Here is a 23536-nt window from a genome sequence, read left to right on the forward strand (position 1 = left end):
GCATGCGATACTGGGACAGAGACGGCGGACTGGAAGATGCCAGTGCGTAATGCCGACCACTTGTGAGGAAAGGCATAGTGATATTATCATGCATATTTTTTTTCGCCACGGAAATAATAAACTAAGCAGTTGCTTTCTGTTATACAGTGCACATCACTCTTAAAAGTGGGAGATTAAAACACACGGTACAACTTATAGTAAATAATTGCATGCTTGAGAACAATTTACCGCGACTATTAAACTCCCTTAGTGAAAATGGCATCAGTATCGAAAATATGATCCCCTCAAATTTTAAGACTTTCTTTAGTTCTTGTGGTTTTGACCGATTATGTAGTGTGTTGTAACAGTTCTTTTTCATCTTATCTTCTTTGTGTACCTGGGCGATTGTTTTTCCGGGACAGGTGACCTGCGTATGTTGTGTCTAGTATGTTTTGCTTCTCCGCGCTGCCACATGTAAAGGGTTTGGTTTGGTTTATGGGGTTTAACGTCCCAAAGCGACTAAGGCTATGAGAGACGCCATAGTGGAGGGCTCCGGAAATTTCGACCACCTGGGGTTCTTTAACGTGCACTGACATCGCACAGTACACAGGCCTTTAGAATTTCTCCTCCAAAGAAATTCAACCGCCGCGGCCGGTATCGAACTCGCCTCTTTCGGGTCAGCAGCCGAGCACCATAACCACTGGGTACATGTGAAGGGGGTCGAGGACCTCTCAAGCTGCACTGTCCTCGGCCTGTTCAATTTTGTACAAATTGACATCAATAAAAGAACGAGAGAAATAAAGAAAGAAAGTTGCACTTTGCTCTTCAAACTGTTTCCAGGATACTCGTAGTATCCTGTACTATGTCCTCTCAATACTGGTAGTGCCTCCCTGATAATATTTTTTTATTTATGTTTGTACACAGTGTGAGCCAAATAAAACCATGGTCAGTGCCGACAAATGCGGATGCACGTGTGAAGGCAAACAAACATCTCGATGGACATCCGGACCGCGCCGTAAGGCAAGGGAAGTGAAAGAAGAGAGAAAGAGGTGCCGTAGGGGAGCGCTCCCGAATAAATTCCACCAACTGGGGATCTTTAGCGTGCACTCGCATCACACAGCACCCGACCCCTTTGCATTTCACCTCCATCGAAACGCGGCCGCCGCGGTCGGGTTCGACCCCTCCGGCTGAGTAGCCGAGCGCCATAACCCCTGAGGCAGCGTGGCGGAGGACAATATTCACCATCGTGAGTCGACGGTAGCCAACAGCAAACGTAGCTGACCAACATGCAAATGTCTGCGAACATCGGTGAGACGGAGGCCTCCCCAAACACATGGCTAATACGAGCCCGAATGGACAATTGGTGCTGAAATTGGAGCTGAAAAATAGAGGGCTTGATTTTATTCTATGAACAGTTTTATAACCTCTTTGTTACGTCCGCTATTCATATCACAAATGAAATTATGATGTCAGTAGACAATAATGGACAGGTAGATTTAATTTTCATTGACTTTGAAAAAGCGTTTTACCGGGTATCGCATGGCAATTTTTTGTTAAAAATAAGGGGGTGGTTGAATAATCGGCAAGTAGTACAATGGTTAGACTCCTACCTTACACAGTGGCATCAGTTTGTTCAGATATCTGAATCTCACTCCACAAAAGCGCCGGTACTTTCAGGAGTTCCCCACGGCTCAGTCCTTGGGCCGCTTCTCTTCTTTCTTTCTTTCTTTCTTTCTTTCTTTCTTTCTTTCTTTCTTTCTTTCTTTCTTTCTTTCTTTCTTTCTTTCTTTCTTTCTTTCTTTCTTTCTTTCTTTCTTTCTTTCTTTCTTTCTTTCTTTCTCTCTCTCTCTTTCTTTCTTTCTTTCTTTCTTTCCTTCTTCCTTTCTTTTTCTTTCTTTCTTTCCTTCTTCCTTTCTTTCTTTCTTTCTTTCTTTCTTTCTATTTGAGACAATTTGGTACAAATTGGCTCAGGAGGCAATAGCAAAAGGCCCGGAAGGGGCCTGACTAGGCTATGCCACCCTGACAGCACAAGCAGCACAAGTGTACATATGATTACACATCATAAGCAGACCAAAGTAAAACACATCAATACAGAATACAGAAAGATACAGATACACACCGTCTTAGAAAAGGAAAATAACTTATTTGAACTGTAATAATAAAAAAACATTTTCTTACGTACTGCATCAAGTTTATCAGTAAACAAAAAACAAAAATGTTTCACCAAACAAAAATTGATAATGTGAAATGCAATCCAGTGTGCATAAGTAATGGAATATGACCTATAGTGCACGATGGTAATACAACATAATAAAGATTAATAGCACCAAGAGTTGGCTCAGGAGTTTAACCCATGCACCTCCTGCTCAGATAAAAATATTGCTTTAACTTGTTTTTTCAATTGAACAGGAGACACAACAGAACTTATTAAGTTTAATATGTCAGGGTATTTGATGAAGAGTTGTGGTATTTCCGACGATAACCTCTGTAAGCCATAGTTTGTACGTGATCTGGCCCTAACTATTTCGTTCTGTCTTAGTTCATACGGGGACTATTTAGCTTGACAGTTTTCTTGAAATTTCGGTATTTCTGCACGGTATTGGCGTAGCGCTTCCAGAGATAGTTTTTGTTTAAACCCTTGTTTTACCTGAAGAATGCTATATCTGGTAAAATATGGGGCAGTGCTTTCCGTGTAGGGCACGTTTCCAATGGCCCGCATAGCTCGTTTTTGTAATGATAATAGGTATTTCATATTTGTCTCGGTTGTCGTTGACCACACCAGAGAACAATAAATGAGACGCGAGTGGACAAATGCATAGTATATTTTACGTTTAACCCCAGACGGGAGAAATAATCTTATTTTATTCAGTAAACCAACTGCTCTAGCTATACCTGCTCTTAAGGCGTCGACATGAGGTGACCATGACCGGTTTTCATGGAACAGGATTCCTAGGAATCGGATCGTTGATGTGTGTTGAATGGATACTCCCTGAAATTCTATTGGTAAGGGTGGAAAATGTGTTGGTCCTTTCGACCTAAACAATAAATATTTTGTTTTTGTCGTATTCAGTTGCATCCTATTTGAGTTTAACCATGTATTTAAATTTCTAAGCCAACTATTAGCTTCCGCGCATATTTCATGTATGTTATTTCCTGAGAAAAAGACGTTTGTATCATCTGCGTACAAAACCATTTTTTTGTGCCGTTGAATATTAGCAATATAATTAATGTATAGTAGAAATAATACAGGTCCAATAATAGACCCCTGGGGTACTCCATATTGAATAGTTTCCATCTCCGATTCGACTTTATTTATTATTGTGAATTGGGATCTGGAAGTTAAATAGCTCTTCATTAGAGCAAGTGCTACACCTCGGATGCCGTACGTAATAGGGGAGTTTACGCAAAAGAAGTTTATGCTGTATGCAATCAAATGCCTTTCGGAAGTCTAAGAAGATACCTAGTGTGAACACTTTCTTTTCTATGTTATCAAGAATTTCTTCTTTAATTACAAGAAGGGCTGTTTCCACCGACCTATTTTGCAGAACCCGTACTGCTCCTTCGTTATTATGTTGTGTGTACGTAGAAAACTGGTTATCCTATTGTTAATGATGTGCTCTGCTATCTTAGAGAAGACAGAGAGGATTGATATAGGCCTGTAGTTATTTAAATCATCAAAAGATCCTCCTTTATGAATGGCTGTGACTCTTGCTAACTTCATTTTGCTTGGAAACTCACCTGTTGTCATGATAAGGTTACAGATGTGGGCTAATGGGACTGCTACAATACCACTCACTGCTTTTAATAGTTTTGGCTTTATGTCGTCGGGGCCCGAAGCTGAATTATCTTTCATGGACAAAATTATTCCCCGCACTTCATATTGGTCTGTTGGGGCCAAGAAAAGAGTCGAGGAGCAGTTATTGGCAATATAATGATCACAGGGTATGGCTAGAGGGACATCAGAAGAAGAACCTACTGTGAGAAAATGTTTGTTGAACAAGTTTGAGATCTCTTTATCAGAGGCACCAAGCTTATGAAAATTAATCTTCTTGTTGCTTGGTTTATTATTTGCTAATTCTCTATGTCTCCCACATAAGTCTGGAATTGCTGGCAGCACTAAGGGATTTGTTTATATAGTACTCAGATTTAGCTTTCTTCATGTCCTTATTCAGTTTATTGCGTGCTTTTTTATAATCATGGAGATCATTTGCATCTCTAATGTTTAAAAATCTTTGGAAGAGGTTGTCACGAGATTTCATCCTCTCGTGCAGTTCCATAGTTATCCTTGCTTTCCGCAGTTTCCTGCGCTTTTTTTTAAGCTTGAAGAGGAAACACTGCTCGTAAAGGGACATAAACGATGATATGAACACATTGTAGGACTTATTGGATTCAGTTTCAACTAATACGTCATTCCAATCAAAATTTGACACAACGTGTACAAACGTTTCCACGTTCCGCTCAGAGTATATTCTTTGCAAGAGCTCTTCATTTGATCGAGTTGGTGGATTCCCAGGTAGAAAACAAAACATTTGGGAATGGTCACTTATATCTGATTTTAAAGCACCCGCTTTGACATCTTCAGAATCAAAACTCGTGATACAGAGGTCAAGTGTCGTTTCCGTGGTCAATGTTACTCTTGTTGGTAGACTGATTACATTGAGCACATATATGCGTCTAAAATTTCTTTGAAATTTTTGTACATTGGGTTCTCAGCAGATACACTGATGTTGAAATCACCAACCATAACACTTTGAAGATTTAGTTGAGAGCCTTTCTCTAGCAACCTTTCTGTAAAGGATAAAAAATCTTTGAAATAAGCATATATTTGAACGACCTCAAGTCAAGTCAAGTCAAGTCAACTTTATTCCAGACATGTAAAGAAAATGACATGGCTGAGGAGGAGGGAAAAAAAGCCGCAATAATGCGGCTTGACAACGTTCCCTTCCCCCAAACTACATCGGCGGCAGGGATAATGAAAGCGTGTAAAGCATACATACAAACATACAAAGCACTTAGTTCACAATTTGAACTTTGCAAAAAAGAAATCGAAAAAATAAGAATGTACGGTTTATCCGCAACCGGAAAAGCAATGAACATAATATATCTTACATGGCATACAAAAAGAAAAGGCATTTCAAAGCAAACACATTCCAACACAAAGAGAAATCAAGGCATCGCAACGGCAAGGCTAGCAAATATTATAAAAATAAAGTTTTCATCTGTTGGTTCGAAGGTAAACGAACAGAAGAGCTGGGTAGGCGAAATTGATTAAGCAAAGTAGGTAAGGCGTAATTTAGTGTCTGAAATACGTAATTAGTGCGAGGACGTGGAACATACCAAACTTCATGATGGCGAGTTAGATGGCAGTGTGTAATTTCGCGTAAATTGATAGTTTCTTCTAAGAACGGCATTCGACGTTCGGACAAGGATTTGTACAGTTGGAGGAGGCGAAAATCATAAAACGAGGAAAGTTTAATTATATTATATTTTGAGTATAAAGGCCCAGAAGACGAAAAAGAAGGCACATTTGCTATTGCTTTCAGCGCGGTTTTTTGTACCGTTAACAGCTTGTTTCTATTGGTGGCTGTAGTGCTGCCCCAGATTAAGTTACAATATCTTATATTGGATTCGAACAGTGCGATATACAAAAGAAGCTTGGTTCTCTCAGGTAGCATATATTGCAGTTTTCTAAGAATTCCGACTGTACGAGACAACTTGGTCTGTAGATGCTCAATATGAGCATCCCACAGCATGTATTCATTAAAGTAAACACCCAGGGATTTGACTACCTTAGTTATTTCTATGTCATTCACTCCCAATCTCAGAGGATTTTCTATGTTATAATTCGTGTTTTTGGCTCTGAAAAATACAGCTTTTGTTTTACTTGAGTTAACTAAGAGAGAATTTTTGATAGACCACAGATGCAGTTTATCCAAGACTTCATTTCCTTTTGCCACTAAGCCATTTACGTCTGAGCCAGTTAAAAAGAAAGTGGTGTCGTCTGCATACATTACATATTCAACTTCTTTATCTATATTTATTAGATCGTTAATATATATATTGAATAGCAGCGGACCCAGTAAGCTTCCCTGGGGAACTCCATGTTTAAGAGGCCTGTAAGCAGAGTGAAAATTATCAACAGTGACAAACTGTTCGCGGTTACTGAGGTAATTGGAAATTAACCTGTCCTTCAACTCACGCATACACTGTCGGTTATTCGCCGACGACTGTGTTATATACCATAGTATAACATCAGTCGAAGACCAGACACTCCTAACCGACCACTTAACAGCAGTTTCCAGCTGGTGTTGTACTTGGCAAATGGGTATAAACAGTTCCAAATGCGGAAAAATGGCAGTAACACGAAAGAAACAACCGCTCCAATGCACATACAAAATCAATGGCCTTCCGATCAACTCAGTGACTCAGGTGAAATATCTTGGGGTAACCATGACATCCAACCTGAACTGGAGCGTACACATCCAGTCCATTGTCTCAGCAGCGTCCAAAAAAACTTCGGTTATTAAAGCACCGCCTAAAGCATTGCACGAGCAAAACTAAACTGACGGCATACACATCACTTGTGCGTCCAGTGCTCGAATACGCCGACGCTGCATGGTATCCGCACACAAAAACGGATATAAAAATTCTTGAAGGCGTCGAGAGGAAAGCACTCCGATTTATTTACCACGCTCATGGTCGGCAGGTCTCGGTATCTGATTTGCTCAACAGATCTGGGCTTCCCACGCTTGAATCCCGTCGCAAGCTGCACCGACTAAAAATGTTGTTCAACATCATGCGTAATAAAACAAGACTGAATTTTCAGAGTTGCATGCAATACAACACAACACGCCCCACCCGTAGCAAACACGAACGGGCTATCTTGATGCCACGATGCCAAACAAGAGCATATTCTCGTTCCTTCTTTCCACGCACCATTTCCGAATGGAACCGACTGCGAAGCGATATCACCAACCTGGTATCTTCAGAATCTTTCTTGCCTGCTGTTTCGTCTCATGTATCGCAGTAGCGCGTCTAGTACACAGTGTATTCCAGTTTCCTTTGTTTTTATTCTGCTCACTCAGTCTGGTCGACGTCGGATCTTTTGCCTCTACTTTTCTTGCTTCCTGCTGGTCTTATTGAATTTATGTCCTCGTACTGTAATCGCACTTTGTTGCTGTTATTTTGTTGTTACCACTTTGTAATTTTCTTTTTTATCTTTGTGCACTTCTGCCTTGACCGCCAAAGGGCAGTATTTATGAAATAATAAATAATAATAATGTTAGGCAACATATTTTAAGTACAATCTTCTATGCATTCGGGGCGGGGAATCTTTCGTTTTATTTTTTCACTCCAGCAGAATTAAAGGGAATGGAATCCATCGGTAAAAAAGTCATCGCTGGTGTATGCTGGGGTTACAGAACACAGATTCTTGGAAGCAGCTCAAACGAATACACTGTTTAGGATATTTGCACATTCATTAGGTTGGATTAGCTCGTCCCTGGAGTCTTCAAGGCTGATTTATAAATTGTCTTTTTTGTTAACCATCCTCTAAAATTTCCTAGTGTTATTTATTAAAACGGAAGGTAATGTGTCATTCAAAAATACATCTTTGGCATCCTTGAGTGCACTTTTATAATCAAGGGCCGTGGCCTGATAAGTAGCCCAACATTCTTGGAGACCGGTTAGTTTTTCAGAGCAGAACATGCGTTTTTTCTTATTACAGGGCCGTTTTAACGATTGAGTGAACCATGGTGATTGTGAACCATGCTGATATTTTTTAGTGAGCGCAGCAGCTTTTTCTTTAGCATTCACGCAGCGATTTTTCAGTTAGCATTCACGCAGCGATCATGAATTAAGCAATAATCTAGAAAAACAAGCAGTTCACGGTTAATAGCGTCAAAATCAGCCTTTGGTAACCACGGATATGTTTGCTGCGGTTACGTTGATGGGGAACTGCGCAGGTCAAAGAAAAATGAAGCAGTAGATAATCGATGATCGGTTAACCCTGGCAAGTATGACATGGGCTGAAAAAGATCAGGCGATGTGGTGAGTACCAAGTGGAGGTTATTAGACCCAGTAGGTGAAAATTTAGAGTTGCCTGCATTACAAGCTGGGATAAGTTAAAATCACTGCACAAATTCAAGAACATGTCGCATTCACCTGCAAAAAAAATCACAACAAGAAGCCGCATTAGACCCCACTATGTTGGGGAAATTAAAATCGCCCCGTAAAATAAAGTGACTGCTCGGATAACGCACTGTACTCATGAGGATGGCATCATGAAGTTCGTCGACAAAAGGGGAGAGGGGGGGGGGTAGTCGGCGGACGATATCAATCAACGCCCAATATCAATTTCCTAGAGCGCGTACGAACTCGACCAGAACAAGTTCCAAAGCGTTTACAAAGTGGATAGGAAAAGCCATAACAGTATCAATAACAGCTACAAGCACGCCTCCACCACATCTAGGCCCCCTGTCGGAGCAGTAAATATTATGGCGCTTTTTTTACATGTAAGCAGTCCAGGCTTCAGTCAAATAAAATCAACTTTATTTTTCTCTCTCAGGTATACGATGTCAGCATCGCAAGCATCAATAACAGAACAAAAATCATCGCGTTTAGGTGTTATGCTACGAATATTTGTGAACAAAAAAGAAAGTGGGATAATGGACTTAGTTCCACTGCCCCTCGGGCAGTGCTAATCACTGGCACGCTCATTGAAACATCGGCGGCCAATGTAGATGAGCCAGCATCTTAAGGGCATCTGGTAAACAACCCTAGTCCTGCACAGTGAGAACTTGTTTTGATGCTTCACAGTACAAGAAGCACGAATCAACTAGCCAAAACCACAGTTTTTGCTCAGGTGCCAACTGTGAGATTTGAACTGAATTATCCAGCCGACGAATATCGGGCAAGAACTCGGGCAAATGCATGCTCGGTAGGAGGAGGTAGAAGGCTGGGAGGTACGCGCCGCTTTTTACGCACGGAACCGCTTCAGTACTCAAAAGAACACACTCAGAAGATACGAATAACATGCTTTCAGTGTAAATAATAAAGCAGGGGGTGCATCGATTTGTTTTCTCAAAGATCAGAAAACGGACGTCACGAGGAAGTCCACTTTGCCAAGGACCACTGAGCTCGCGTACTGAGCTGAAGACTTCCGAAAATAAAACACCGAAAATGCAGTTCATTTCACTAAGCTAACAAAAAAAAGACTCCTTGAGCGAACGTCGTCCACGGTGTGCATGCGAGCACCTAGACGCAGCCGGCAGCGCGCAGCGGAAGACGCGGGGCGCCCTTGTGACGTCACCGATCAGAGGTTGAGAGAACAGCAAGCAGTTTGCAAAAAAAAAGAAAAAAAAAACCGGTTTAAAAACATCTACCACACAGAATAAGTTGAAACTTCGTAGAATTGTAACTTAACGTGTTGAGAGGTAAATGCAGTAAGCAGGGTATGCGCGAAAATAGGCTGTCGTGACCCCTTTAAGATCGACAAAGTAGATCGACAAGATGAAGTAGCGAAAAATTGTTAGTTGAATTAATGGACTACTTGTTAACATCACTTCAGGTGGCATAGGTTCTCGCCATGTTGGAGCAAAATACAGGTTCAAAAAACAGAGCGCTCTTACGAGAGGTTGTGCAAGTCATTCTCGCCGCAAATGGCAGCTGCAGAATCAGTTCAGTTCAGTTCTTTATTTCAGTCATGTAGGAAGGCTGAGGAGAAAGGAAAAAAAGCCGCGCACGCGGCTTGACAAAGCTCCCATCTCCCGCAGCGGTTTGGCACGGCGATCACAGACAGCAGTAAAACAATGACAATGGAATGCATGAAATAACAAATATGTACAATATCTTCATAACAGATCACCAGAACAGTCTCTGTACTGTTACACACACGCAAATGATAGTTTAATCACAGCACATAGATACTTAGTTTATTTTCCAGTTGGATATGATTCATTGTTTTGTAAGAACATATTTCTGACAGCGTTATATGAAACGGAAAGAATGGATTGATTAGTGAAAGCATTTATATTAAGGAAAGATGGCAACACATACCTGAGAGTTTGAAAACCGTAATTTGTGCGTGGACAAGGTACATACCAATATTCGTAGTGTCTTGTGTTGTGAACAGTGGTATTTTCCCGTAGATTCGCAAGGTCAGCAAAAAATGTGGTGTCACTATGTACCTGAGATTTGTACTGCTGAATTACACGGTACTGATGAATAACCCTTGCATCCATAATGCGGTATTTCGCAAATAGAGTACTCGTAGGTGCTAAGTATGTAGCAACTGCAACTGCTCTTACTGCATTTTTTTTGTAATGTTAAAACCTTCTGAATATTAGTTTTCGTCGTTGTACCCCAAACCAAATGACAATATTTAACATGAGAGTGAAATAGGGCATGGTAAATAACAAGTTTTGTCCTAGTAGGTATCATGCACTTTAACCTTCTGAGTATGCCGACAACGCGAGCTAGCTTACTCTCCATTTGCTCGGTGTGGTAGTCCCATAACATAAATTCATTGAAGTGAACGCCAAGTGTTTTTACAACATTAGTTATTTCTATCATATTACCACTCAATACTAAATCTGTATGTACAGCCCAATTCACATTTTTAGCTCTAAAAAATATCGCCTTCCTTTCACATGTGTTTATTAGTAGGAATTTTTTTCAGACCATGAGTTAAGTTTACCCAACACGCTGTTAGCCTTTTCTACTATATCATTCGCGTTGGTGCCGGACAGAAATAAAGTAGTGTCGTCAGCGTAAATTACGTATTCTGTTTCGGAGTCAATCTGTACTAAATAATTAATATATACATTAAATAATAAGAGACCAAGGATACTTCCTTGAGGTACACCATGCTTTACTTTATTATAAGTAGAGCGATGATTATCTACAGAAACGTACTGATATCGGTCAGTTAAATAGCTGGTGATAAGGGATAGTGCCTTGTTCCGGACACCGTATGCAGAAAGTTTCAGAAGAAGAGTTTTGTGATGAATCATATCAAAGGCTTTGGAGAAGTCTATGTATACTTTAAGGGTTATTTGTCTACATTGAATGTTATTTAGGATTATTTCTTTTTGCTTCAGGAGAGCCATTTCAGTAGACCTGACTTAGGTCTAAATCCAAACTGTCTTGGAGTTATCACCTTGTATATTTCAAGAAAATTGCAAAGTCGTAAATGTATTGTTTTTTCCAATCCCTTGGAAAAAATAGGCAATATAGACACCGGTCTATAACTACCAAGATCGTTTTTCGAACCACCTTTATAAAAAACTACTTTCACTATTTTCATGTCCGTAGGAAAAATGCCGGTAGTAAAAGACAAGTTATAAATATAAGTTAAAATTGGGCAGATAATGTCCAAGACGTACATAACAGGTTTCATTTTCTGTCCAAAAGCATCTTCACTGTTTGTATTGTTCATGGCTTTAATATATTAAGCACCTCATTTTCAATTCAATTCAATTCAGTTTATTTCGCATTTTTTTACAACAGTACAAAAATGCGAGGGCAAGCAACAAAAAGCTGCTGATTAGTAGCTTGACGAAGGTTGCTGCCCCTATGTTTGGCAGGTTTAAGGGCGTTAACATACAGCTTTTCATTGAAACAATCAAAGATGTGTGGATTAAAAGCAGAGTAGATCACTTATACATGTCTTGTAGACATTCTCATTGGACACAATCAAGCTTACTATTCATAGGCGTACATGGGGAAATAATACAAGCAATAAGACACAACTAATAAGTGTGAGCGCCAGCTCATCCCCGCCGACGGAGATCCTTCGCCGGAGGGCGAGCAACCCGAACTTTGAGTCCGAGCAACCCGAGCCGCCCGTGGGAGGAGAGAGTGATGTGAGGAGAGGATGAGGAGGACGAGCGCTTGCGCGGCGCGTAAACAACAGACTCAGGTGTTGGACACGAAAGAAGCAACACGGCCTCTTGTTAACCCAGAGCTCCTTTGTAACGAAAAGACGAATAAACGTCTTTTGAATTGTTCGTTTATCCTAACAATTCAGAAGTGGGATAGAGTCAACGTTCGCCCGAACTTACGAAGTTAACCGGCAAGCCCCACCATGCCTGTCACCCGCACCGGAGCATCTTCAACGGATATGGGAAACGAAGATGGGGGACGACCGAGCAACGATGGCGGGAACGACGACGCCGACGACTCAAGTGAAGGCGGATCCGACAACGTGGTGACAAGTGGAAACTTATCCCTGATACCTCCGTCAACGATTAACGTGGCGGAAATCCTGCAGGCCAGCGTTCAGGCAGCAGTGAGAGAAGCCATCAATGGAATTGCCTTGCTTCAGACGCAGCAAGCAGCGGCCACACCCATCTTTGGAGCGGGAGAGACAGCTCGATTAGTGCCATCGTTTGATCCGGTGTCATCCAGCTCTCCGACAGTAGACGCGTGGATAAGACGCGTGGACGATTTGGCACAAGTCTACCATTGGTCCGACCGGCTGACATCTGGCAACGCACTCTCGAGGTTGGAAGGGCCTGCGAAGACATGGTATGACTCCCTCTCTTCCGTCGACAAAACATGGCCGGAATGGAAAGAAGAAATTAAGCGCGCCTTCCCCACGACAGCGGGATTTCAACGACTCCATCGAGAAATGCAAGAGCGACGACAAAAGCGCGGTGAGCCCATCGAGTGTTATTACTATGACAAGCACTCGAAAGCTCGCCGTTGCAACCTCACAGATGAAGCATGCATTGAATACCTCATCACGGGGCTATACGATGACGACGTAATTAGAGCAGTGAGCGTACGCACGTACGAGTCGCCGGAAGACCTTCTTCACTGCCTGAAACGCCTCGAAGAAAGATTAGGAAACACTGCTCCCAAAAGTTCAAAATCAAGTGGTCCCCCGAACCATTCTCGTTTCCCCGCATATGCCAACGCCCATGGCAACAAAAGCGAAGCAATGGCGTCGACCTTGAACACTACCGACCACAAGAACCTTTCTCCGAAGGCGAGGAGGAAGCCGCCATGGAATGAAAGAGGAGAGCCCCTCTGCTTCAACTACAGCGAGTACGGTCACGTGTCCCTCAACTGTCCGGCCCCACAGCGAAAGGCGAGATGCAACGCTTGCGGACGAGTGGGCCACGGAGAAAAAGACTGCAGGGCAAAAACGGAGAGAGGAGCGCGCGTCGCTCAGAACGCGTTGGGCTTTGACCTCCGAGCCGCTGAAGAGGCGAACGAAAAGTACTTTATGATGGAGAAAGCGAACGGCTGCGACATACGAGCATACGTCGATCTCGGTAGCCAATGCGTAACTCTGCGGAAGGAGGATGCCAACCGAATCGGAGTCGCTTACACGAAGTTGACAAAGCCGTTCACTATCGGGGGCTACGGGTGCGGACATGTGACACCGTGTGGGGAAACGAACATCACCCTCACGGTCGACCAAGCTACAGCGGACGTTCCCGTGCTGGTCGTGCCGGACGCGTCACAGTCCATACCCTTACTTGTGGGCCAACCTTTCACCGAGCAACCACACATCACGATTGTGAGGCGGAAGAACACAGTGCGGATTTTTGAGGAGCACAAGAACGCGGACAATAGAGACGACACGCTTCAGTCCTTTGAAATTCCAGAGCTCCCAGAACGACCTGTGTGCCTATGGGCGAAGGAAACAACGGTTGTGCCCCCAAAATACGTGGGTTTCGTTAAGCTCTACGCCACTGGTAGCGCACCACGCTCAGATGTCTTCGTGGTCATGCAGCTCAGGTGCCAAGAAGGTCGAGAGCATTGCATACCACGCTGTGTCCTCAGCGTTGACGGGACCAACGAAACAGTAGTCCCTATAATGAACATTTCTAATCATGAAAATCATGAACTGACCATCAAAGAGAACGAACGAGTCGCACGAGCGGAAATTTGCTACCCAGACGATGCATCGCCACGAGAGGGTGAGTCGGACATTAGCACTGACCAACCCTTATTGATACCGAGCGAAGAGATTCAAGTAGGTCCTGGTGTTGCTCCTGAGGAACGTGCAAAGCTCGAACAGCTTATTTTTGAGTATCGGGACTGCTTCGCAACCACCGTTTCAGAGATTGGCTGCACAAATGCCTCTGAAATGAGCATTGAGCTAACAACGCTGGAGCCAGTGAAATTTCGTCCCTACCGACTCTCTTACGCCGAACGGGCACACACAAAAGGAATGATTGAAGAACTAAAGCAAGCTGACATTGTTGTCGACTCCAAATCGGATTATGCAAGTCCTATCCTACTGGTGCGAAAAAAGACAGGGAGCAACGAATTTGCGTGGACTATCGTGCCCTCAAGCGTGTCACGAAAAAGGACCGGTATCCACTGCCTTTAATTGAGGATCAACTGGACCGTCTGAGAGGGAAATGCTTCTTCACGAGCCTAGATCTTGCGTCAGGCTACTATCAAATTCCTATGACCGAGGAATCGAGACACAGGACTGCGTTCGTTACTCCAGACGGCCATTATGAATTCGTTCGAATGCCATTTGGCTTGGCCAACGCACCGGCAGTGTTCCAGAGAATGATCAACGCTGTACTGGGTCCCCTACGGTACACCGTGGCTCTCGCCTACATGGATGACATCCTGCTGCCGACAACGACCGTGGAAGAGGGGCTTGACCACCTGAGAATGCTTTTGGATGTCCTCCGTGGAGCGGGATTAACGCTGCGATTAAGCAAGTGCCGTTTCTTCTTCGAGAAAGTCGATTACCTTGGCTACGACATTTCTGCCAGAGGAGTGCGACCCGGAAGTTTAAAGATCCAGAGCGTCGCTGACTTTCCCGAACCAAGGAATGTACACCAGGTGCGTCAGTTTTTGGGTCTGGCAAGCTATTTTCGAAGATTTGTAAAAGGGTTCGCCAGCACTGCTAAACCTCTAACGCGACTGACGTCTAAGGACGCAGTTTGGAAGTGGACTTCAGTGCACGAAGCCGCGTTCACTGAACTGAAGATGAAGTTGACTGAAAGGCCAGTTTTGGCGCATTTCGCGTTCGACGCAAGAACAGAGGTGCACACGGATGCCAGCAAAGACGGCCTAGGAGCAATACTTCTGCAAGAACAAGCAGATGGGCAGCTTCATCCTGTCATCTACGCAAGCCGGCGGACAACTGACTACGAAGAGAGATACCACTCATACGAACTAGAAGCGCTTGCGGTTGTTTTGGCGTTAGAAAAGTTTCGAGTGTACCTAATCGGGATGAACTTCAAGGTGGTCACTGACTGCAACGCAGTACGGGCAACGATGAGCAAAAGAAATCTGCTTCCCCGTATTGGCAGATGGTGGCTGCGACTGCAAGAGTTCACCTTCGACATGGAATATCGTAAGGGGGCGGCAATGGCTCATGTTGATGCACTAAGCCGCTCTGCATACGACCCTAACATGCATAGCGACAGAAGACGTGCTAACCGCTGCCCAGCTGAATGATCCAAAGGTTCAAGCTTTGAAGCAAAGGCTAGAAAAAAAAGGAGAATATCCGAGAAGACCAACGCAAGCAACAGGAGCGGTACAACAGGAAGCGGATGGAAGCGCCGACATACAATCCCGGAGATGTTGTACTAGTTGAGCGAGAACCGGCAGCAAGTGGGGAGTCAAGGAAACTGAAAGAAAAATACAAAGGACCGTACGTCATCCGAGAAAGGCTTCCCAACGACCGCTACCGCATCGAAAACGTGCATCCGGCGCGGCAAAGGCGAAGAGCATACAGTAGTATTGCACCGGTTGACAAGCTGAAGCTTTGGTACCGGGAATTCAACGAGACAAGTTCTGAAGAATCGGAACGCGAGGATGATTCCGACCGGGACGGTCGGTGGCACAGGATGGCCGAATGTGAGCGCCAGCTCATCCCCGCCGACGGAGATCCTTCGCCGGAGGGCGAGCAACCCGAACTTTGAGTCCGAGCAACCCGAGCCGCCCGTGGGAGGAGAGAGTGATGTGAGGAGAGGATGAGGAGGACGAGCGCTTGCGCGGCGCGTAAACAACAGACTCAGGTGTTGGACACGAAAGAAGCAACACGGCCTCTTGTTAACCCAGAGCTCCTTTGTAACGAAAAGACGAATAAACGTCTTTTGAATTGTTCGTTTATCCTAACATAAGACTTATGTTACACACTGCAACGCTACCCAAGCATTTGGCATGTCATGTAACACACAATATACATAATACACACACTAAAAAACGCACCATGTTCATTTTGCTGTAATCTCACAGCAGAAAAAAAAATAAAGTTACGTGAGACTTGATACAATGAAATGTAAGAGAAACCATATAAAGCCACCATAAGATGAAGGACACAGAAATTATCGATGCAATCGGAACGAACTCTCATTTAGGACCAGAAATTAATTACATTTCTAGGCTAAGTTGCAAGATCTATGCTAGAAATGAGATATTTTTTCCATTCTTTTCTTGAGATATTCTTTATATACAGATTTACATCCTCTAAATTATTTAACAGTTTTGGAAGACAATTCGCTATCCTCTTGCACCCTTGGTTAGTTCTCGAAAATTGCAGTGTCCAATTCTTTCTGTGTCTGATGTCGTAGGAAATTAAGAAGAACTTCTTGTTGGGCGAGTTGGTGCATACTGTTGTAGGTACGAATTGCGCACAAAAGACACACACAGGAAAACACAACGAGGGAGACTGAAAGAGCGCAAACTATCAACTGGTGTTTACTAGATTCAGTGCCGCTTTATAGGCACACGTGCCTACAAAGAGGGGAAAGGAGGCAAATCAAACCCTGCGCGACACACCATCAGAAACGCTCCAAAAAATCCTTTTCCGCGTTGTACAGTGAAACGGATGTGTCACTCACACAGTTATCACCTCTTGCCTTGATGTGATATGCCTCTAGAAGTTCACGGGAAACTTTGTCATTGCTCCTGCCCAGAATTCTGATACTTTTTAGCAGTGGCTCACAACCGTTGCATGCAATGCAATGAGCAGGCAAATTTGCTCCTTCTTTGTTCCTAATTGAACGCTGATGCTCCCCTGCGCGTTCATTCACGCAGCGTCCTGTCTGGCCCACATACACGCGACCACACTTGAGCGGGATGAGATACACAACGCCCGTGGCGCATTTGACAAATTGTGGCGCATGCTTTATCTCTCATGCTCTTCGTCGAGCGCCTTCCGCGCTGATTCTTGGGCACAACCCGGCGAGCTTGCGTGGCGCCGAAAACACCACAGGGACGCTATGCCGATTTGCCACTTTTTTTATGTTGCCACCTTGTGTATATACGGGACGACCGTAGTCTTTCTTCGTGGCAATCGCTCCTCGTTGTTGGCGCGGTTTCGTTTTTTTACCTTCCGAAGAAGGTTCTCGGCCATAGCTGAGATAACCTCGCAGGAGAAGACGGATGAAAGCAGCCTTTTTATCTGATTATGAAAGCTAGTGTGCATTGCATGCAGGAATCACTTCGTCAGAGAAGTTCCCAGGCACGAGCTAACAATAGCTCTCTTGACTATCTTCGAATGGGCAGAGTCATAGGGAAGAAGCCCTTTCTGCGCTCGCGGTGCGTAGTTCCAGCAGACGTGATGCAAACCTAGCTCTAAGTTGATATCTAAAAATTGCAGTGAACCATGGGTCGGAAGTTCGTGCGTAAAACTCAAGCCCTTCCCATAGCGTTTAAAAAGAGTTAAAATGCTATCCACTGAATGAGTGGGGGTCAAGGTTTTATGTTTAGATAGAAAAATTAGAAAATCTTCAACGTATCTGAAAGCCTTCGGAAGGCTTTTAGTAAAGCCTTCCAACCAGTCAAAGGAAGACCAACCAGTCAAAGACCAGTCAAAGACCAGTGAAAGCGGACTATGATGCCTGGAATCTTATCGGGTTTCGTCGGGAGGCGGTGAATAGCAAGTAGGTCTTCTTTATCAAGTGCTGGTACCTTAAGCGTATCCGCCACATCGTTTACTTTTTCCAATAAATTTTCTTGGTCCGTTTGTTCGATTCCATGGAATTCGAGATTTAGCTTTCGGTTGCGCCATTCTAGGTCATTTAGTTGTTCTTTCACCGAGTCCAGCCCTGTCTGATCTTGAAGCTCAAGTTTGTGCACTCTCTTTTTCAGCACTTTAATTTCTTCTTCGTGGCGTGCCGTGTCAGCAAGGACTTTGCCATAATTCTCAGACATTAGTTGAATGGCCTGGTCAATGTTGTCAACAGTGTCCTTTAGACTTAGAAGGACTGAAAGTTTAGCCTGAATGTCTGCAAGCGCGATGGCAAAATTAGCCGTTTCCTCACTACACCTGCCAGCTGCAGTATTCGATGAAGCGTCCGATTTAGGCTTTTCTTTCTGCCCACCTCGAGTCTTACCGACACGGCACGTTTGGCAACGCCATGCTTTCTTAGTTGTTTCTCTCATAGAAGTAAACTGAGATTCCGGCACACCAGAGCATTTTCCAACATGATATCTGAAATTACATTCACTGCATGTATCGCACCTCTACTCAGTGATTTGTACTTGGCGCGAAAAGACAGGTTCCTGAACGCAACCCTTGCTGGTACTAGTGTTAAAAAGGTATTTAGGTACGTTGATGACTACCTTGTTCTTTGTGATGGCCAACGCGCGAATACGCTAGAAGCAGTAATGGAGGAGGTGGGTCGCTTTGCGCAGGCTTTGCAGCCACTTATTGTCACGCACGAGCTTCCTGCTCACGAGTCACTGAGGTTTTTAGACCTGAGACTTGAGTTCACTAGAGGGCATGCCTGCTGGGCCTATGAGCCCACAGGGGAGAAAGCGCCAATGCCCTTCCAACCAGCTCACCCTAAGCTCACCAAGAGGGCTATTGTGAGCTTGTGCCTCACAAATGTCTTGAGGAAGTCCTGTGTTCACAAAATGAAAGTCAGCTTTCTTCGCCAGGCGGAACGGCTTGGCAACTCGGGTTACCCCTCGCACCTGTTGGTATCTGTTGCCAAGCAGATGAAAAAGCACCTGATGCAGGCTAGGCCCGAGCAGCAAGATGAGGCACAGAAACAGAAAGAAAGGAGGCCGGTAGTAGCAATTCCGTATCTTCGCAACGTTTCCCATCGCCTGAAAGGCATAGGTCGAAAAGCTGGCGTGAATGTAGTCATGACTGCTCCTAATAAACTCAATAGTCTGCGCAGCCGAGTCAACTCCGACCCGACCAAAAAGAAGCAGGGATGCACGATAAAGCATCGAACCCCTTTTGTGGAGTGCACCGAAGGCCTTGTTTATTCGTTGCCAGTGACATGCGGTAAACAATACATTGGGCAGACTGGCAGGTGCATGAATGAAAGGCTACTAGAACACAAAAATAATTTCGAGCAAGCTTGCAGGAACCTGGGAATCCATTGCAGAGATTGCCCTTCAACTAGTTGTGCACCAGTTTTCCAAAAATGTAAAGCTTTGGCTAATCACAAAGACCAGTTAGTCCGGGAAATAATCGAGGCAGCTTCGATAGCGAGTCTGCGCGACGCATGTGCCAGCACGCCGTCTGTTGCTTTGACTAAGAAAGAATTTGACATGTTAAAAATGTGATTATAAATCTCTGTGATTATTTGTCTTATGTTTTTTTTTTTTACGCTTGAACGACATGGTTGTGACGCATGTGTTTTTTGAGAGGGTGAAGAAGGTATAAGAAGCAGTGTTTCTTCGAAATAAAAACCAGTTGTAAGTCAGCGCTTGTCTCATGTCCCGGTGTTTGGCGCTGTTCCATAAGAAATGAATAACCAACATGCCCTAGCTGCTGTCCTGGTATCTTTTCCAGATCTGCATCACAAGTGATGTGCACTACGTTAGACGTTTCCGTCTGCCGTGCGAACACCTTTCCACCTCGCGCCCATGCAAACCGCCAGCGCTTTCCGTCTTTCCTTTTGATAGTCATTCCAAGCAATTTCTTTAGTTGTGACCACAGGTGTTCATTTACGTACACTGGGTCTTCATCTTCGAATCCTAGCTTATCCGCCGTGAAACGTTTTTTGCCTGCTTTCTCGAGTACTGCATCACGCTTTGTTCGACTGTTGAACACCACCACAATGTTCGGCTCGGCAGAAACATTGCGTGTTGGAACACGGTGGCATATTTCGATATCCTCACTGCTTATCGCCTCACCAATCAAGTCGCCAACCTTGTATAGAACATTGAATAGGTTTTCTCCCTTTCGGTGTGGAATTCCTTTAAGTTCGATGTTTTTAATCCGGGAATACTGATCCTGAGCAACGATCTTTTGGAATTTTCATGCACTGATTTCTTTACTCTTTCAAGTTCCTCAGTCAGTGTTTCTTCGTTTGCCTTTAGTGCGGCATTTCCTTCTTAACCTCGGCGCATTCGTCCTTCAGGTCTTCATATTGCTTGCTAACAAATTCCAAGGAGTTTTTCAACTCCCGAATTTCTTTGCGAAATTCGCGCTTCAGGTCAGCAATGTCGGGTCCTCCCATAGCAAAGGTTTTATCGTACCAGTATTGTTCACACAAAACTTCAAGCGACAATTGGCAGCAGGGGCAGTAGAGAAAAAAAGAAAAGCTAAAATGTTCTAACCTGCGAATCAATGCAGAACTATGAGATTTCCAGCGGTCCCGTTCGCTGCCCGGCTGCCAAGTGACCGCGAGAATGCTGGCTTGGTCCTTTTGAGCAAAGCAGATGGTGACGTTCAGTCACGTGGTTACAGCGATGCAAGATGGTAGGCTGCGATGTCGCCAGTACAGCCGCACCCTCGACGCTGCGTCAGAACCTGTAGGCACCTGTGAATCAATGCAGAACTATGAGCTTCCAGCTGTCCCGTTCGCTGCCCCGGCTGCCAAGTCACAACATGCTACAAAAATACTGTTACTTGTATGTAATGTAATCCAGTGCCATATTGTTGTGTTCACTATCAACAAGTCCACTGAAATAGCTATTAAACTCATCTGCGAGTTCGAGTCTGCTATAATCTATTCCAAGCTTTCTTTTGATCGGTCAAACCAGCGAACATGTTAAGGCGATAATCGTTCCTTGCTTTTCTTAAAGTTAAGTTCAGGTTGTTTCGGTACCTCTTGATTGTTGCCCACAATTCTGGACTGCAACTTTGTAGGAATTTCTGATAGAGGGAATTTTTTCCTGGCAACCATTCCAAGAATATTTGAGGTAATCCACGATCTATGAACTCGTTTTGGTTTCTTTACATCTTTGTACGGAAAACTGTTACGATATATACAAGCGAATATCTTGAGAAAAAAAACTAAACGCTATGTCAGCAGTCAATGCAGCAAAAACTGGTTCCCAGTTGACGTTCATTATTTTACGTCGAAATTTTTCTAACGTCGTTGAGGTGATCTGCTGTATTTTTAATTTGTTTGTTTACAGTTTGATTTTTATACAGACACACTATTGCATACAATGTAAACAGGCAGGTGGTCACTAATAGCATAATTGCCGCCGCGGTGGCTCAGTGGCTATGGTGCTCGGCTGCTGTCCCGAAAGACGCGGGTTCGATCCCGGCCGCGGCGGTTGAATTTCTTTGGAGGAGAAATTCGAGGCCAGTGTACTGTGCGATGTCAGTGCATGTTAAAGAACCCCAGGTGGTCAAAATTTCCGGAGCCCTCCACTACGGCGTCTCTCATAGCCTTAGTCGCTTTGGGACGTTAAACCCCATAAACAAACAAACTAATAGCATAATTAATAACCCCGGTTGAGAGCACATTTGTTGCGTTATTTGTAATCAGCAAATCAAGAAGTGTTGCCGTAGTGGGTGTTATGCGTGCAGTTAATGCCACAACTGTTAACGATGACCGAAAAAAAGGAAGGGGGAGCGAGTAAGAACTCTCCATGCACACACAATTTTTGGGAATAAACAACGGATATATTGCGGTTACAATTCAAGTTCGCGCACTTCAAAAGGGTTCGCCCTGTCTTACACGCACGTCCGCTCAGGTCGCTCGCGCACCACACACTCTCGCTGCGCTTCCTGCCGCCGACGCTGATGACGCGCCGCACTCACGAAAAAACAAACATCACAAACACAAACGGCGTCCTGACGGCGCCGGGAAGAATGGAAGAGGATAGGCATGCGATGCGGTATGCATTCCGGACCGACCAACGCACCGAGCCACATTCACGTGAGGGCCACTCGAGGCAGGCGATGCAGTATGCACCCTCGACCGACCGGCGCACCGAACCAGATTCACGTGAGCTCCACTTGAGTCGAGGACACGACTGGCGCCGTCTGAACGGGAGTAGGCTCCGATGAGAAATTGCGTCGTACGATCGCTTACACAACGTTTACAAGACAATATGATTCCATTAGTAATAATAGTCGTGACTTTCTGGGTGAATTTTCATGCATATCGACATTGAAACCACCGCCTATATATGCAGTGTAATTGTATTCAATGGCAAATTGAAAAACATGTTGCATGTAGTGAAAAAAGTTTGCAACACAACCGTCCAGGGGCGATACACAACAGTGAAGAGAATGTTATTGCTGCAAACTGAGAGCACCTCATAATCAGGTGTAACCGAAGTAATCTCATCAACCCTTTCACACTGAACACTATCAAGCACTAACAAAGAAACGCCTCCACCTCTTCTGCTTGTTCTCTTTAGGAAGTAAGACTGATAGTTGTGCAGCTCAGGACAATCAACTTTGTCTTTCACTAATGTCTCAGTAAGCATAACCACAGAGAACATGAATTAAACTGTTCAAGGAATGCACGTAAGATGTCATGTTCATCGCGAACAGACTGAATATTCAAACGTAGCGCTGAAAAATGGTTAGACTGACCCTGAACCTCATTATTAATATCATTCGGAGAGACGTAAGTATCACCGATATAGAAGGAACTAATTGCAATCAAGAGCAGTGACTCACTGTAACAGTTTTCGTTTTGCAATCACCGTCAACCTTCCTTACAAGCACTTTGCTGCTGTAATGCCAGGCATATTTATAGCCTGGCACTTAGCTTAGCCCATTTCTACGTGACAGACAGCAGCTCTCTGTTAGCATTAGTCACGTTATCCGTTACCGAGACATTTGATTTCAGCTTTCTGATCTCCTTTCGTTCCTCAGACCGTTGTTCTATCAGTTTTCTAGACGCGACATTCAAAGATTACCACTGACAGTGTTCACCTTGAAGCAGCTGCACAGGCAAGCGTTGCCGATGGCGATTCGGACGGCAGCCTGTCCCAGACTCGTGGAGCGATTTATGTTAACGAGCACCTTTGCCCCGCATTGGAAAAACTGCTGGGAATGACTTTCACTCGAAAAAAGGAGAAAAAATGGACATTCGTCTGGACGAGAAATAGACGCATTTTCGCGAGAAAGGATGAATTGTCCGATGCGATCCGCATTGCCCGTGTACGTGACCTAGATAAAATAGTTTAAGGAAAGTACGTTTCCCGTTGATTTTGTTTCACTTCATCATGGCCACGCAGCTCTTCTTGCCCGCTGATGTTTCTAATTTATATTCGAAAAACAAAAATGTCACTTCTTTCTTTCATTTCAGTGCTCAGTCATTACGCAACAAAGAAGATGAGGTCTTTACTTTTCTCAAGTCGCTAAAATTCTCATTTGATGTAATTATGATAACAGAAACTTGGTATCGAGACGATG

General features: G+C 44.1%; 2 protein-coding genes across 7 annotated transcripts in view; both read left to right on the plus strand.

The window, feature by feature from the left end:
• LOC149327683 (V-type proton ATPase 116 kDa subunit a 1-like) overlaps window positions 1–23536 on the plus strand; it is a 633463-nt gene that overhangs the window by 449717 nt on the left and 160210 nt on the right. The window lies entirely within an intron of this gene.
• On the plus strand, window positions 11708–17410 carry LOC149327685 (uncharacterized). Its single transcript, XM_089562565.1, has one exon. The coding sequence runs from the start codon at window positions 12065–12067 to the stop codon at window positions 14324–14326; it is 2262 nt and encodes a 753-aa protein (XP_089418691.1). The 5' UTR covers window positions 11708–12064; the 3' UTR covers window positions 14327–17410.

This window comes from Amblyomma mixtum, chromosome 10 (assembly GCF_055824585.1).
Source record: "Amblyomma mixtum isolate Tamu chromosome 10, ASM5582458v1, whole genome shotgun sequence".
NCBI lineage: Eukaryota > Metazoa > Arthropoda > Arachnida > Ixodida > Ixodidae > Amblyomma > Amblyomma mixtum.

What these genes read in the sequence shown, in the direction of transcription:
- LOC149327685 (XM_089562565.1), top strand. Translation starts at nt 12,065, where the DNA reads ATGCCTGTCACCCGCACCGGAGCATCTTCAACGGATATGGGAAACGAA.